Source organism: Manis javanica, chromosome 3 (genome assembly GCF_040802235.1).
Source record: "Manis javanica isolate MJ-LG chromosome 3, MJ_LKY, whole genome shotgun sequence".
Lineage (NCBI taxonomy): Eukaryota > Metazoa > Chordata > Mammalia > Pholidota > Manidae > Manis > Manis javanica.
The window spans coordinates 109,725,790-109,742,750 of NC_133158.1; the positions used below are offsets into that span (position 1 = coordinate 109,725,790).

The 16,961-nt window shown below is 37.0% G+C and overlaps 1 protein-coding gene and 1 long non-coding RNA gene across 3 annotated transcripts in view; one reads left to right on the plus strand and one right to left on the minus strand.

The window, feature by feature from the left end:
- Positions 1 to 2,905, minus strand: part of CYYR1 (cysteine and tyrosine rich 1) — a 104,497-nt gene extending 101,592 nt beyond the window's left edge. The window contains exon 1 of the mRNA XM_017650817.3: positions 2,483 to 2,905. Coding sequence (XP_017506306.1) covers positions 2,483 to 2,870 — 388 coding nt within the window. The 5' untranslated portion in view covers positions 2,871 to 2,905. The remainder of the gene's footprint in view (positions 1 to 2,482) is intronic.
- Positions 1 to 16,961, plus strand: part of LOC108391273 (uncharacterized) — a 355,429-nt gene that overhangs the window by 329,025 nt on the left and 9,443 nt on the right. Inside the window, exons 5-6 of one of the 2 annotated variants that reach the window (XR_012129263.1) lie at positions 13,067 to 13,109; positions 15,179 to 15,254. This is a non-coding gene — a long non-coding RNA (uncharacterized lncRNA). Of the gene's footprint in view, positions 1 to 13,066; positions 13,144 to 14,425; positions 15,255 to 16,961 lie in introns of both variants that reach the window. The other variant, XR_012129264.1, reaches the window with a different exon arrangement.

The window sequence follows — 16,961 nt, forward strand, 5'->3', positions numbered from 1 at the left end:
AAGGAAGGGGAGGGGACCAAAATAACTGGCGAGGCAAGGAAGGTAAAACCTTGGCCAAATCCTGTCTTTGTAGCCTGCAGTGGGAGTTGGATAATAGCATAAACACTTCACTGGGTTTCTTTCCAAATGTGACTCCACTGTGAATGTATAGAAACCTTGCTCTTATTCCCTTAACTAATGGAATTAGAATTTAATACATTTGCTTTGAGGAAAATAATTCAGGTTATGGGCAGTGCATTTGCTTAGATTATTGTCCCATCAAAGCTGGCAACTCATTTAACAGGTGTCACAACTATTTTTATATTTACATTGTTCATCCATCTAAGCCCAATCCCCACTTCCAGTGGTATCTCTTAGTTCCAAGTAAACCTGTCTGTTTTTGCATGTATATATATCATGATTTTTTGCCTTCACTCACAGTATATCCTACTCCATCTCCTTATGTCCAAGGCCTCCCTACCAAAGGTCTAGTTCCTAAAAGTATACTCCTCAATTCAATTTCTCTGTGCAAATATTTATTGAGCTCCTCTTACGGGCCAGGCATTTTGCTAGTCTCTGGAGAATATTACGCTGAACAAACAGACATCATCTTCCTGGAGCTTACACTCCAAAGCCAGCAATAAGATCCCCTCCATTGAACACCTGAAGCACATGGTTTGTACCTCTTCTGTGACACAGCCTTTTATACATTGGGGTGATGGGAACACCTTATCTCCCAGACAGTACTCAGAGCATGGCCTCTGTCCTGTATATCATTCAATGTATTTCATTCAATAAATATTAGTTAAATGAATATGGCAAGCATAAAAAGACCTCTGAAATAAAGAGTTCAGGAACTCATTAAAGAACACTTTAGCTAAACATGTCTTATCCAAAGACAGTAAGTCAGCCTCCTATTAATTGGCTTGCAATGACTTTGCAGCTTACTAGGGAGGGATGTGGTGCAGAGAAGAATTGAATGGAGGCAAAACTTTCGGAACTAACCAACCTTGCTGCCTGCCAGCTTTGGGAGTTTCCTGAACCCTGGGGGGTGGGGGGAGTGTGTGCACTGGCATTGGGGGAACAGGAGAAAGGGAAGGAAAGTGTGCAAATTAAAAGTTTTCAGTTTACCATTAGGAATAAAATAGATAAAAGAGGAAGAAAAAGTTGTTCAATAGTGTGGTTGAGTAAGGGCAAGGGAGGGTATTAAAGTTCTGTTTGCTGTGTTCTATTTTCTTAATTTTGTTTCTTTTGAGAAACAGAAGTGGTGGAAAGTATTCATTGTTTCAAATGAACTAAGAGATTTTAATGTAAAACTAATAATGCAGTTGATTCTGTTAGTCCCTCAAATGCTGAAATTTTGTATGGTTTATGTAAAAGAAAGAAATGTTAGCGGCAGATTAAAAGTGGCTTCTCATTAAATAAGAAGTACTTTCCCTACTTTTGTGAATTTCTGTATTTTAAAGTCAGCATTAAAACTATAATAAAGCATGTTTAAAATAACTTTTAGGTAGCCACTAATTTACTTTTAGCAAACAGATCGACAATTTCTATAGAAGCTATTGCGACTCATTTCTGGTGAGTCTGAATGAGAAAATAATTATTTTAATGTTCAGATAACAATGTTGAACATCTTTATTTCAGTTGCAGGTCTTTGTGAGTATCAAAAGGTGTATCACAGAGCCACATAACTTTAGTATTTCAAGGTCATAGGTAAAGCCTGTGGTTTTTGTCATAGGATAGAGACATGAAAACATTTTACAAAGAACATTGCTCTTAGCCTGTTTTTGAATATGAAGCAGATGCGAAACCGTAAGTGTAATTAACTCTACATACGAATAATCAGTGACAGGCCATTCTGGGATCCGTATCAATCACTCAAGAAAAATGTTTTGCTTCATCAATTATTAGAAATTCCCACTAAAAGTACCTAGGAGGAGGGAAATGAGATACCCTTTACCTATGAACAAGTGCTTAGCTGAAATCAATGAAAACAGATTAGACGGGTGAATTTGCGTTTCTCAAAAAACTTTGTATCTGAACTCAAAGCATCTAGTTGCCCTCAACCATACTTTAGAATCATCTTTGAAAGAATAAAAACAAAGGTCTAAAACTTTTTATTTCTAAAAGGGAAAAACCGGATTACTCAGAACGTGGGGTTGGTTTGGGACTTCGGGTGTTACCAAAAAATGTTTTCCTCCCACCCCTCAGACTCTGAGTAGTGGATACTATTGCATAACTTAAACGCTGTTTAGACAGTAAAAATCTCAAACTGTGGAACTGGGGTTTCCAAGTTGCTTTTCACAGATAGATAAAGAGATAGGAAAGGGGGATCAAAAGGAAACGTTAGAGGACAGGAACAAAACAAAACCGCGTGGAGGTCGAGCAGCGGGTTCCAGTGCCCAGCACAGTCTTTGCCTCCCACAAAGGTGCCAGCGCGTCCCGCCCAGCACGCGTGGCTCGAGGGTGACCCTCTCCTCGCCCGCCACCCGATGTCACTGACCTGCGTAGACAAAGAGCAGGACCAACTTCGGAAGCAAGATCCCTGGACACCCGGGCAGCCTGCGCGCGTCCATACAAGCCGGTGGCCGGAGTTTGCGCGCCAGGACAGACAGACAGACGGACTGGAGAGACGGCTGGGAGCGACGGGCAAGCCCGGAACAGGGAGGAGATAGACAGGCTGGAGGGGCTGGAGGGCGGTCAGATGGAAAGGGCAGCGCTCCCGAGAGGCGGCTCGCGCGGAGACCTGGCCATTGCTCCGGAGCCTGGGGGGGAGCCCGGGCGGCCGCGCGGGCTGCGCTGCGGCCGAGGTCTCTTTGTCTCTCCACGGGGCGCCGGGCGGCAGGCGAGGGAAGCTCCGGCGTCCTTGGCCATCCGAGCTCACTTTTCATCTCTGCGGGTGGCACCGGCGCGGGGCTCCGGGCGGGGCTGGCCCCGACTCCTCCCCAACCCTTGCCCTTCCTTGCTGAGCGTGACTCCCAACCAAGGCCCTCTCTGAAGGAACATTTTCTAACCTTATGCTTTGGCTTTTACATAGAGTTTAGCAAGCTCCTTCCCCCTACTCCCCCAGTTATTTTTCCTCTTGTAATAATGAATAAAGAAGAACTTTGCTCTTTATCTTAAAACAAATGGAGGGAAATTTCAGGGTTGAAGGTATTGGACAAAAAAAGAGCCAATAAAGAAAATCCAAGAGAATTGGAAAGGGCAGAAACCATGTATGGTATCTCTGCTGAAAACTAATAAAGTGTTTATTATTAATCACTTAAAACATTTATAGTTAAGTCAGAGAAAACAAAAGACAAGAATGTACACTGTCATCATCATTATTTGACACTGTTTTGGAGTTACTGGCCTAAGCAATGAGACAAGAGAAACAAGAATTATAAAAATTGGAAGCAAAATTATCATTTGTAAATGATATGCTTGTGTATGTGGAAAGTCAAAGAGAATCATCCATAAAGCACTTAACTAAAGTTAAGTGACTAAAAAAATCAAGTTTTCTTTCATGAAAATAAAAATCAGGAAGTTCTCAACTTAATGCATGTAGAAAAGGAGACAGAAGATAATTCTCTTGCCTAAGAAAATTCAACACCATAAATAACAAGTTTCCCTAAATTAATCTGAAAATCTGTGAATTAAACTGAACTCAATACAAATACCAACATGAATGTTTTTCAAACCAATCTGACTCTGAAGTTTGTGTAGGAAATAAACATGGAAGAGTATCTATTTTTAAAAAAGTAGTAAATGGAATAAGCCACACAGAAAATAAATTTAGCATCACAATAATTAAGACATTTTAAATTAGCACTATAACAATAGGCTCAATGGAATAGAATAAAGAACCCAAAAATAGAGTTATATATGTACAGAAATTTAATTTATGTTTTTAAAAAAATTATTGTAAAGCAGAGGGGGAAGGAATGGGTTACTCAAGGAATTGTGTTGGAGCTATAAATAGGCATCTGTGGATTCTTGTCTCCTTTTGTCTAAATCAATTTCATTCAAATTATAAACATTTAAGCTTAAAGATGCAATTATGAAAATATTAGATAAAAGAATGAGAGGATGACATTTAAATAATTACAGAATAGAGTGTCTTTACTAAGCATTATAAAAAACTCAGAAATCATAAAAGAAAACACTGACCAATTTGACACCATAAGAATGAAAACTTTCTGTATATGACAAGCCAAGCATTTAACTGGCAAAAATATTTGCAATGCATAGGATAGACAAGCCCTGACCTCTTTAATATATAAGGACAAGAAAGCAACCAAGAGAAAACAGAGTAGAGATATTAATTTTTATATACATATAATTACATATAAATATTATATATATACATATATACACATATGCATGTCATCTATGTCTTCTAGTCTTTTATACATTTAGAAGATGCTCATCTTTACTTACAAGAAAGAAGAAAAGTGTAAGTTATATTGACAGTGAGACATCATTTTTCATGTGTCAGTCAGGTCAACCAAAGAAAAAGCAATCAACTTTTAAGTAGAGCAATATGGCAATATATATCAAAATCCAAATGTAATGCACTTTAATTAGGTCAATCCTCCTCTAGAAATTTACCACTGCTGTATGGGAGAATATATCACCTCCAAAATAAATATAACATAAGATCTCTAGAATGTTTTCTGCTTCAATGAAGAGTCAACCATCCATCTGGTCCAGCAAGAAGCCTGATCAAGTCCTCTGTATCTCTCTGCCCCAACAGTTGATCTATTACCAGGATCCACTGATTATACACCTAACCACCACTCAGATGTATTTGCATTTTATCCTTTAATTCTGCCTTTATCGAGGCTCTTAGAGTCTCCATTACAATCTGTTACTCTGTCTAGGGACAGAGCAGTGTTTCCAAACTGAAGCTAGAATATTCTTAAACTATAGATTTAATCACATTCTCTCACTTGTTTAAAACTCAGCGGCTTTCAGTTGCCTTTAGGTTAAATTCCATACATTTAATTCACAGTTTTCAAGAAGCTGCATCACTAGGCCCTGTCCTTTTCAACCTGATCTCAACATTCTGCAGTTTCTAAGTAACTGGTAGAATGATGGACCCTGCAGGAAGCAGCAGTTGTATAGGACTTTGCATCCTAAAAGAAGAAGATAATGTTGTAAGTCAGTTTTTGCAGAGCTATAGAGTGGTATTAAGGGCTCCTGAAATGGAAAGCTGCCTGTCACTGGAGATGAAATTGGGTGCAGAGCACTGAAGGGGGCCCAAGATAATGCAGTAGAAGACTACTCCTGCCCAATTAATTGTTAGACACAGCTCTGGGAGAAGCTGCCTGTTGTCAATGAGGCCAGTAGGAAGCTGCATTCCTACTAGCTGACTTCTGAGAAAAGAGAGCCTTCTCCTCGTCAGGTTCAACAGAACAGTCAAGGAAGTTTGTCAAGAAATTCACCACTGCAAAAGTATCTTAAGTACTTAGGTGCTTGGGAGGCCCAACTGAACTGATATCCAGAGGCAAAGAAAGGTATCAAACCATTTAAAGAAATGTGATAGCTTAAAGAAAGGATCTGAAAGAAAGAAAATGTATGTGTATATATGGATACACAAATATATATGAAATAAAAATAAACCCTTAAGAACACAGCATTACAGGGCATAAAAGAGTTCCTGGAAATTAAAATAAATCTTGATTTGAGATTTTTTTTAATCACAGAAAAAATTATAAAATAGTTATAGACAAAAAACAATTTATACTGTGAGATTAAATAAAGATCATATTTCATAACTTAGAGAAAAAATACCAATAGAAACCATGAATAAAAATATAAGACACTAAGATGTGTAAAGCAAACCTAATATAAAATAATATGCAGGTTAGAGGCACTTTTAGAAAAAACAAAGAGTGAAGAAGCAAACATCCAAGAGATTATTTAAAATTTTGAGCTATAATAAAATTTAAATTTTTAGATTTAAAATGGTGTTCTAAGAACGTTGTTTTTAAAGGAGAGGCATACGTATATACATTTCCTTGAGACCTATTTGAACAAGTATAGATTTAAAATCATATATATTTTCAAATATAATCTGAAAAGTTCACTTCAGAAAGAAAGAGAATCAGAGTGGCATCAGACTTCTAATTTGCAAATATGAAATTTAGTAGAGAGTGAAAGTATTTCCAAACCTTTGAAAGATTAATACTATAACACAAGAATCCTATTCTCACATCAGATTCCATTAATATTTAAGTCCATGAAGATGTTTATAACAGTAATTATTATAATTTTAAAACATGGCAAAGAGCTTACTTGTCCAATAAAAGTGGAACAGTTAGGTGAATTAGGATACATATGTATTTTGGATTAATAGCCAATGTTTTAAATGATGGGGAAACTCCTTATGATATAAAATAAAAAGGGAACTGAAAAAGGAAAACTGGAAATAACCCATGAATAAATAAATTATGCTATATCCATACAATGAAATCCTACTTGGCAATAAAAAAAAGTTTGAAAATATAGGCAACAACATGGATAAATCTCTATAGCAACATGCCGAGCCAAGAAGCCAGACACAAAAGGCTTACTGTTTATATGAAATTCTAGAAAAGGCAAAATTCATCTATAATGACAGAAAACAGATTGATGGTTGTCAGGGGGTGGGAGGCAGGAATAGGAGCTTGATTACATGAGAGAACTTTTGGGGGGTGATGGAAATCTCTATCTTATTAATGGTGGCTCTTATGAATGTATTTATGTGTTCCAGAGTCATGGAATTGTACACTTAACAGTACACTTAAAATGTGTATGTTTTAACACATGTATATTATACTTCAAGAAAGTTGATTTTTAAAAGCTGTAGCTAATACACATATGGCGTTAAGAGTACAGAAATTATTTAAATGCTGTCCTTTTTTACTTCTGTATTCTAATTAGTTGTTATTTAATAATTTTCCCAAACTTATATTTGAAGAGCTACCAAGCTCTTCAAATATAATATATACTAGTTTTAAAAAGATGGCAGGTCAAACTTTTGCAATATTATTCTGTTTTTAAATGCATATCTGTGGAGAATATTTAGTGATACAGAAAATTGCTAATGGTCTAAGAAAGAAGAAAAACTGTATATACTTTAAGATCCTAATTTAGTGACTACACAGATATACACAGTTTCTTTATATGTTTGTCAAATATTTTACAATAAACATGTAATGTTTTATAATGAGAAAAATATTTTTTTAGGGAAGTCTTTTAGTTTAATCATACCACTTAGAGTGGCTATTTCCTAACAACTAATATGAAAATTTTTAATACCATTGCATTTTGAAAACTGAATGGGTTCATCTCTGGAGATATTTTAATTCTAGCTATAGTTCTGAAATTTTAAGGTAAATATTCATCAATGAGAATTTATTATTGTTGCATGTGTCATTTGGTGTTACATTTGTATGAATGTTCTGCCAGAGATGGTGTATGAACCAACATTTTAAATGCCTGATGATGATTAAAAATCAGTATGTGATACATGACAGCTGAGTAATTTTAAACTCTAATCTTTAGCACCAAAGAGTTAGAAGAGGCCAGGACTTCACAGATTGTCTAAGTCAGTTTCCCTGTTTCCTAGATGAGAAAACTAAGGGTAAATCACCAAGTCAGTTAGAGGCAGGGCAAGTTCCCACACAGACAGGTCATTTGTCAGATTTTGCTGTGACATGATAGGGTCTGCCTGAATGTGATGATCCTTTTTGCACTCTCCTGGGCCACGACTTCTTTATTCCATCATTTGGGCAGACAGATCAGGGTAATTTCTTGCAGTTAGTTACTTGTTAATGAGTAAAACAAAAACATTTTGTATATATTTTAGGCTCCTGCTTGTGTCTTGTCTTCATCTTCCTGAGAAGATGTGTAGATCCCCCCCCAAAAAAAAATAAGTGCTCATACAGACACAGGCAAAAAAAGAAAGGAAGAAAGCAAGGCAAAAAAGTGATGGAGAAAAAGGAAGATGACGTCAATGTGACATTTAGGGCATAGGAAGAATATTGAATGCTTATTTTGCACCAGGACCATTTTTAAGTTCTTTAAAATTTTAATGAATACCCTCAACATCGTAATGAAGTAGATAGCATTATTATCACCCTTGTTGTCTGAGCAAATACATTGAGGCCCAGAGTGGGTAGATGACTTTGCTCAAGGTCACACAGCAATGCGTGGTGCCCTGACAGTGTAACTCCAAAACAGAGCTTCTACCCTTAATAATAGATGCTATATCATCTTTCAAAACTAATAGCTTGTCTGGTTTTGGTGAAGCTGAAATTTCCTAGTTTGGCCATATTAAAACAAGAGATAAAGTATTTGCTCGTGAGCTTTCTCAGTAGCAATTATTTCAGTCAGCTTCCATAAAGCTTTATGAACATCTCCAGTGTATAAGACCTAGTACTGAATGTGGGACGGTTTAAGGAAATATCATTCTTTAAGGATTTTTGAAGGAAGAGTTTTTTTGATAAAAGCACAAAGTGCTATTGGTTTTAGAATATTTTTCTTTCACAATTCTATGTCACACATTAATAATCTACCATTAAAGATGAAGGCCTTTTATTACAGTTTAGAAAATCATCTCCATCTGTGCAATATCTCATGTAATCATCCTAATAATCCTAAAGTGGATTGTATTACTATTATTATTTTTAATTTTAACTACTGTAATTTTGCTATAATTTAGAAATATGGTTCTACAAGTTTAGTGTGCATCAGAAGCACCTGCAGCGCTTGCTGAAACACAGATCATGGGATCTATCCTCTATTTGGTGGGCTGGGGTTGTTCCTAAGAATGTGCATTTCTAAGTTCCCAGTCGATGCTTATGCTGCTGGCAAATACCACAGTGAGAACTACTGGTTTAGAAAATTCTGACTTAAGGAATCTTGTATCTTGCCTCGAGCTACTTCTAAGAAGCAGGTTTGATCTAGGTTTCTGTTTCTAGAAGCAAATGCCCACCTTAGTATACCACTGTTATCTCTCATTTCCACCGTTGCACCATGGTTCCACTATTAACATCTTTTCAAATCTCCCTTAGAAGTCTTCATCTGTGTGCCTCCCAAGGATTTCTGGTAAGCCTTTCATAATTAAAATTGGGCTTTCAGTTTGCAGGGTTCCTCATGCCCTAATATGGCCAATTATAGCTTCTCAGAGGAGATTTGAGACAGAGTTCATGTACTATGAAATGTTAATTTAGTGAAATATTTATTATATTTAATTTTGAAATACTAATTTAGTTTAAAAGATCTATATGAAGTAAATTCACTGAATAATACATCTTAGAAATCATTCCAGTTGATAGAGATTGTCCTCGTTCACTTTTTATTTCTCCATAGTATTGCAATTTATATGTGTACCACAATTTTCTCCTATGCTGGGGTGTTACAGTTTTCAATATTTTGCAATTACAAATAATGCTGCAATTAATGCCCTTGAGAATATGTATTTTCTTATTGTTGAATTGTACCTTCAGGATAAATTTACAGAAGTGGAATTGCTGTGTTGAAGGGTAAATATATTTCCAGTTTTGTTAAATATTGGCGATTTCCCTTATAGAAAGAATATATCATTTTGTATTCCTACCAGAAGTGCCCATTGCCCCACAGCTCTGCCAACATAACATATTGTTAATCTTTTAATGTTTTCTGTTTTGTCAGTTTGATGGGATAGATGGTATCTCTTGCGGTTTTCTAACTATGAGTGAAAATCACCATCTTTTCATAGGCTATTTATAATTTTTTTGTGAATGGTATATTCAAATCTTTGCCCATTTTTCTATGTGATTTTGGTGTTTTTTGTTCAACTAAAAATTCTTTGTATGTTATATTTTTTTAAGTAATGTAAGTTGCAATTATTTTCTCCCAGTTTGTCTGTCTTTTGCCTTCCTTAAGGTGCTTATGCTGTGAAAATTATTTTAACTTTTAAGTGGTCAAACTTTTTAACTTTCTTTTTTGGTATCTGGATTTTGAAATCGTGGTTAGAAAGCCTTTTCCTACTCCCAGGATATAGATTAAGTCACCTTCAAAAATAATGCTTGTATAGTTTCATTTTATATATTTGCCTCTCATTGTTGTTATGTGCATAATTCAGTAGGTAGAAGGATATAAAATTAACATGTAATAGTCATTAAGTATTTAAATATATAAGTCATAACTAGTTAGAACATATGTTTGTTTTGTTGGTGTGAGGGTATATGGGGAGATCTGAAATCAAATGGCCACCATTGTTTTCTGGTTAGAGATCTGATGCATTTATTTTCAACAGAATTAGGAATTCTTTAAGTGGATAATATACTCTTTGTGGTTGTAGTTCAGAGAATGATATAGAAAAATTAATGGAATGCCTCTGTAATAAAACAAAAACTGCAACCTATTCTGTAGTAATAAACACAAATGAAAATGTGGCTTATGTTATCAATAGTTTTAATCTTTGGGCTGATGAAAGTATTTCACTGTACTAAGAGGACAGTCAGGAGAAAATTTTTCAATTAAGTAAAGTTCCCCCCAATTTATGTAAAATAATATTGCACTGATTTCAATTTCAGAAAAGGAGAAGTATGGTCCATATGCCCTGTTTTTTTTTTGTTTGTTTGTTTTTTGAGGTAGATGGGGTATCTTCTCTTTTGGTCTTTGTAGGTAAACATAACTTCACGTAGTTTACATGTGTTTGCTCAATCTGATGCTCTGTGTTTTTGTCAATTAACATTGTATCCTAAACATTTTCAGTATTCGTTTACAGCCTTCATAATCATTACTGTCAGTAGCTGCTTAGAATTCCATTAGGCTGTTTTAGCAGATTTTACTGAGACCGCCCTTTATTGCTGCCATAGCTCTTCTGACTGCTCTGCCTATTTCCACTTTGCCTATATTTAATCAGTTTTGCAGGCATTAGCCTAAGTAATTGTTTAGAAATGACAGCAGATCCTCATATTCCACTGAATGAAATTATTTCACGTATTTCCTTTGCACTTTGAATAAAATTCATACTTCTTACCAAAACCTACAAAGTCATGCACAATTTAGTTTCCCTCTGCCTATTTTGATTTTTTACCACATTTTCATCCTTCCACATGACAGGCTAGCCACAAAAGAGCCTCTTGGAGCTTCCCAGAAGACCAATCTTTTTGACTCAGAATCCTACCTCTTGCTATTCCACTCTATGTAGCGGTCCTTCCAGGTAATTCTGATACATAGTAAAATTTGAGAACCGTTAGTCTAGGAAATTGATTCAATAAAAATATAATCTGAGTTAGGAAATTGAGGTCAATAAAAATATGCCCTGAGCTACTTATGTAATTTAAAGTTTTCCACAGCCATGTTAAAAAAGTAAAATGAAAGAGGTGAGATTAAAGATATATGTAATTTATCTTAATCAATCCAAAATGCTGCAACATGTAAGCAATATAAATTATTATTGATGAGATTATTTTATATTATTTTTATATGAAGTCTTCAAGATCCTGTGTGCATTTTATACTTAATAGCCTATTTCAGTTTGGAAACTAAATTTCCATCAGAAAACCTGATCTGGATTTTGACTTCATAAAATTTATAGTTGAACAAGTAAATACACATCTATAAAAAAAGTAGATACCAAAATTGTTCCAAATATTCTTTAAAGTTTTCCAGTAATGGAATGCAACAGCTGTTTTAAAATATTAATTTAAATTAATTTTTGAATTTATTTTATCTGTTGCACTAGCCACATTCTGAGTCCCCAAGAGACACTGTGGCTATTAGCTACCCTACTGGATGACGCAAGTCTATAAGATGCCCAAATTATACCATGTGGCTCCTTAACTGAGGATTCCACATCCTGGACACCAAGTCCTATTACAGCAATCCCTACTACTGGTGCCTCTCTGGCCTGGACGACTGCGTCACCTTCACAGAAAGTAGATTCTGGTGTGCTTTCTCCTTCATGGCACTTTTTTTCTGTAGTTACCACTTAACCACTTAGCGATGCTTGTGATTGGAAGGGTCATAGTCACATGCCTTGTGCTGTAGTTGCAACAGAGGCTGGATATTAAGCTTTTTGGCATTCTTCCTTGGAGAGGCAGTCCTGTTTAGATGGATAATTTGCAAAACATTGAAAGGGTATCCAAAGCATTCTGGGCAGCCACCAAGGTCTGGTAAATAGCCACCACAAGTCCCCACTACAAGGTAAGTACCCCAAAGGCAGGGACTACATCTATTCTATTTGTGACTGTTTTAGCCATAGCTTTAACCATGGTTTGGCTCAAATGGTGGTACAAAAATTTTTGCTTTAATAAATGAGTTTATGATTCACACCAGTGAACTAATACAGAACATATCTTTGTTTCAGTGTCTTGGGGAAATCAGTTTCAGTCTTACACTGTTGTGAGGAAGACATATACATATCTATTTGCTTTTGGTCTCTGCTTTGGCCAGGACAATTTTTCTGCTATCTTCCAGGGATTTCTTCAGATGATAAATTAAAAATGGAACATGAATGATAGCAGAGCTGAAAGGTAGAATGACTTTGAATACACAGCAAAGGGTGATTCAGCAGGTATTTCAGGAGACACGTCAGTCATGAAGCCTGCTTACCCACAGACTCTTTAAAGAGATGCTGACTTGATTGCAGACCTGCTAGTGGGAAACTGCAGGCAGGTATTTTGGCACTAACTGACCTTTTTCTGTCATAGACATGTTGATTAGATTAGAAGGGGCATCTGATCCAAGAGAAGTGAATCCTTAGACTGGCCAGTTATTAATGGCATTACTTGGAACAACAAGATGTATTCAGTCATCAAATGAATTCAAATGAGGAAATACCAAAATAGTGAGGCAGGTAATAATGGGAGCAGAAAATGGAGGAGGGAGGTATTAGGAGAGAACAGGCAACTCTAACGGCCACTGCTGCCTACGTTAATGATACCAGAACAACTATGAATAAACAGAAGTACGGAGTAGAGAAAAATTTAATTTAGGGGTGTGTGTGTGTGTGTGTGTGTGTGTGTGTGTGTGTGCGCGCGCGCTCTGTGTTAGTCTGTTCAGGCTGCTATAATTAAAAATACCACAGACTGCATGGCTTATAAACAACAAAATTTATTTCCCACAGATCTGGAGGTCCAAGATCAAGGTACCAGAAGATTCAATGAATGGTGAGGACCCACTTCCTCACTGGCTCTTTTCACTGTATCCTCACATTGATAGAAGTAGCTATGGAGCTCTGTGGGGTCTCTTTTATAAGGGCACTAATCCCATTCCTTAAGGCTTCACTGCCATGAACTGATCACCCCCCAAAGGCCCCACCTCCTAATACCATCATCTTTGGAGGTTATGATTTCAACATAAGATTATTGGTGGGGGGCACACAAATATTCAGACCATAGTGTGTGCATGCACACAGACACACACACACATATGGCACTGGCTCTTTCCTTACAGTGAAAAGCCACCTTCCTAGGTCTTCATATGGAAAATCCTTAATTATCTCCTCTATCTTTCAGGTCCTGAGTCAGATTTCACCTCTTTAGTGGGTTTTCCTTGACTTCCCAGTCTAATCTTGCCTTCTTTGCTTCTTTCCCCACCATTTATTTCTAACACATTGCAGTCTATTATTTTCTATATAGCACTTATCACCACCTGAGTGAACTTTTTTTTATTAATCAATTTACTGTTTACTGTCAATTGCCCCACAGAATGTACACTCTAAATATGATGGGCTCTAAATATGACATACACTCCTGAATGTGAGCCCTATGGTCCCTAACATACTGTGGGTGGGAAATAAGTGTTTGTGAAGAGAAGATGTGATAAATATACATTTATATATAACATATATTGGAAGGTTGGTAGACAGAAAAGAAATACGGAGAGGTACAGAGATGCTGAGCGCTTGTAAATAGTGAAACATTTGTGTGTAGATCAAAGGAGTCTACCACAAATCTCTTCAGAGCTACCTGGCTCCTTCCTTTCCCACTTCTCCTGTGGTCTGCCTTGCTTTTCTTGAGATTGTGTAGTAATTTAGAGTCAAAAGTATTTTTTTCACTAAGGTATAATTGACATATTTGTTAGCTTCAGGTTTACAACATAATGGTTCAATATTTGTATACATCACAAAACGATCACCACAATAGGATTAGTGGCATCCATAACTATACAAAGTTACACAAAATTTTTTTCCTGGAATGACAACTTCTATGATCCTCTTACCACCTGTCAACTACACAGTACAGTACCATCAACAATAGTCATCATGCTGTCCATTAAATTCCATAACTTATTTACTTTCTAATTTGAAGTTTGTCTCCTTTTGATAGGGTCAAAAGTATTAGGATATGTCTTGTTGCAAGGTTTACCAAGTCTCATTTTTGTTGATTAAATTAGGAGTAGAGGATTTTTCTTGTGTTTGTCATCTCTTCTTCCTAACTCTGGTAACAGTGCTCCAATTTTTCTCTTAATCAGTGGTTCTCAGACAGGGGAAAATCCACTCCACCCTTGCCCTCTGCTGAAGACATTGAATATTTGGAGACATTTTATTTGTCATGACTGGAAGGGTGCATAGTGAGCAGGTATGCTGCTAAAATCCTGCAATGCACAGGACGGTACCACACAACAAAGAGTTATCCAGTCCCCAATGTCAACAGCACTGAGGCTGAGAAATGCGGTTCTAAACTTTCCCTTCATTCATGAGTCTTATACGATGATATAGTTTTACTTTGCCCCAAGTCCATGGATTTTCTGCCACTTAAATAGAAGAGGTGGTATAGAAGAATCAAGTTAATGCTAGGGATACCCCTTATTAATCAGGTCGATTTGATTATATGTATGCAACTACTCTCCCTCCCAAATTTTACTAAAGAACAATTAAAAATTAGATGTATGTTAATTCATAAGGTCCAACACAGTAGGAGAGAAGACACCTGTGGATAAAAGATTGTTGTAAAATTTGGAAGCTAGAAAGCAGTTGAGAAGTACCTGACATACCAGAGGGAAGACACCTCAACTTAAGGATCTGCAAAAGGTGATCCAACTGCACTGTTCAGAAGTTGGAGGTACCAGGTGAAATGAAAGGCAATGATGGGAAGTGGGAGTGAAACAAGAACGACTGGTTTAAAGAAGATTTGTAGAAGTGGGTGGGCTCCAGATCTCCTCTGCAACCATGAAATGACAATTGCTATGCTTCCCTTATCCTTTCCCCTCATCTCCACTTCTTTCCCCCCTCCAGCAACAGCATCTCATATTTGGACTCTGGACAATTTGGAGGAGAGAGTTTCTGCAGTTATGACTCCAAGCATGACTGGGTAAATATAAACAACAGGGTATTGGTAGGACTCAAGCCTTGTTAGTCCTAGTAGACCATCATGAATAGTTCAAAATTCATACTAAATATGTCAGAAAGACTTTGAGAGTTTCAGGAAGAAAAATGTCATGATTTGATTTACCCTTTTAAACAATTATTCTGATTGCTATATGGAAAATAAGTTATAGAGACACAATGACATAAGCAGGGAGATAATTTTGGAGGCTATTTTTGTATATCATGGTGGCATGGACCTTTGTGGTTGCAGAATAGATGAGGAAAGTGGATGATTCATCTCCAATCCTGGAGATGTAAGAATAAGAAAAAAGCTTGGGTTGCATGTAGGATATATGTAGGAGCTGAGAGCAAGAAAGGAACAAAAGATGATTTTTAGATTTTTAAGTTGAACAATGAAGTAGATGTCACCCCCATTCACTGAAATGAAGAAGGCTGAGAAAGGAAAGGTTTGGGGGGTTGGTTGGAACAGTTGGTAGGTTTTGTCCATGTTGAGATACTTATTTGGACATCCAAGTAGAAATGCCAAGCAAGGAAGTGAAAAGTTGCTCAGGATCAATACCAGAGATATAAACATGGGAATCATCACTCTGTGGATGGTGCTATGAGTTGCATTACACTTCCTCCAAAAATATGTTGAAGTCATAATCCCCAGGGCCGTACAGTGTAAATTTTCTTGGAAATGTGGCCATTGCAGATGTAATTACTCAAGTCAAGATGAGGTCATACTGGAGTAGGGTGGGCTCCAAATCTCATATGCCTTAAGTCCTTATAGGAAGAGAAAAGACACAAGAAACAGACACATGAGGGGAGAAAACTACGTGGTGATGGAGGCAGAGATTGGAATTATACAGCTTCAAACTGAGGAAAGCCAAGGATTGCCGGTAAACCACCAGAAGCTTGGAAGAAGTAAGGACCTTGTTCCTGTGCACAAGCTTCAGGTTTCAGAGAGAACATGGCCTTGCTGACAACTTGATTTTTTTTTTTTTTAGGAGAGCAAGGTACAGGCTTTTATTTAGAAATAAAGTGAGAGGAAAGAGCTCCTGGCTCATGCCAGGAGGGGACAAGAGAGCCCAACAACTTGATGTTGTGCCTCTAGCCTCCAGAACTACAAGACAATACATTTTAGTTTGTGGTAGTCAGCTATGGTAGCACCAGGAAACTAATAAAATGGTATTGAAAGGCATGGACCTGGATGAAAGCATTCAAGGAGAGAATAGATAAAGAAAAGAGGGTCAAAAACTGAGCCATGAAGCACCCCAGCCAGGAGGTTTATGGCACTGCCCCAGGTCTGACTGGCTCCTGACCCCAGCATTGTCTACGTGCTTCCTCCTGCATGGACAAGCGTGTGACATCCTCCCTAGTCCCTCCAGATAGCAAATCCTGCTGTTCTCTGGTGATGTCTTCGTGCTTCTGTCTTTTACAGTGACTCACTCATATCAGTGCAGCCTTACTAAAACAAGACAGAAAAAGGCTGGCAACCTTGTGGGGTACCACTTTTAATACCATCTTGTTAAAGGGATTTACAGATGTGTGTAATTCACAAATAGTGGGACCAGAAGAGTAAGATCAGAGCATTTCAAAAGTAATTTTCTTTCCACTTTAACCTATGGTGCCATTTCTGAGAGGAGGTAGCCTTACAATGTGGCAAACATGGGGATATTACGGACTACCCTTTATAACACCTGATGCC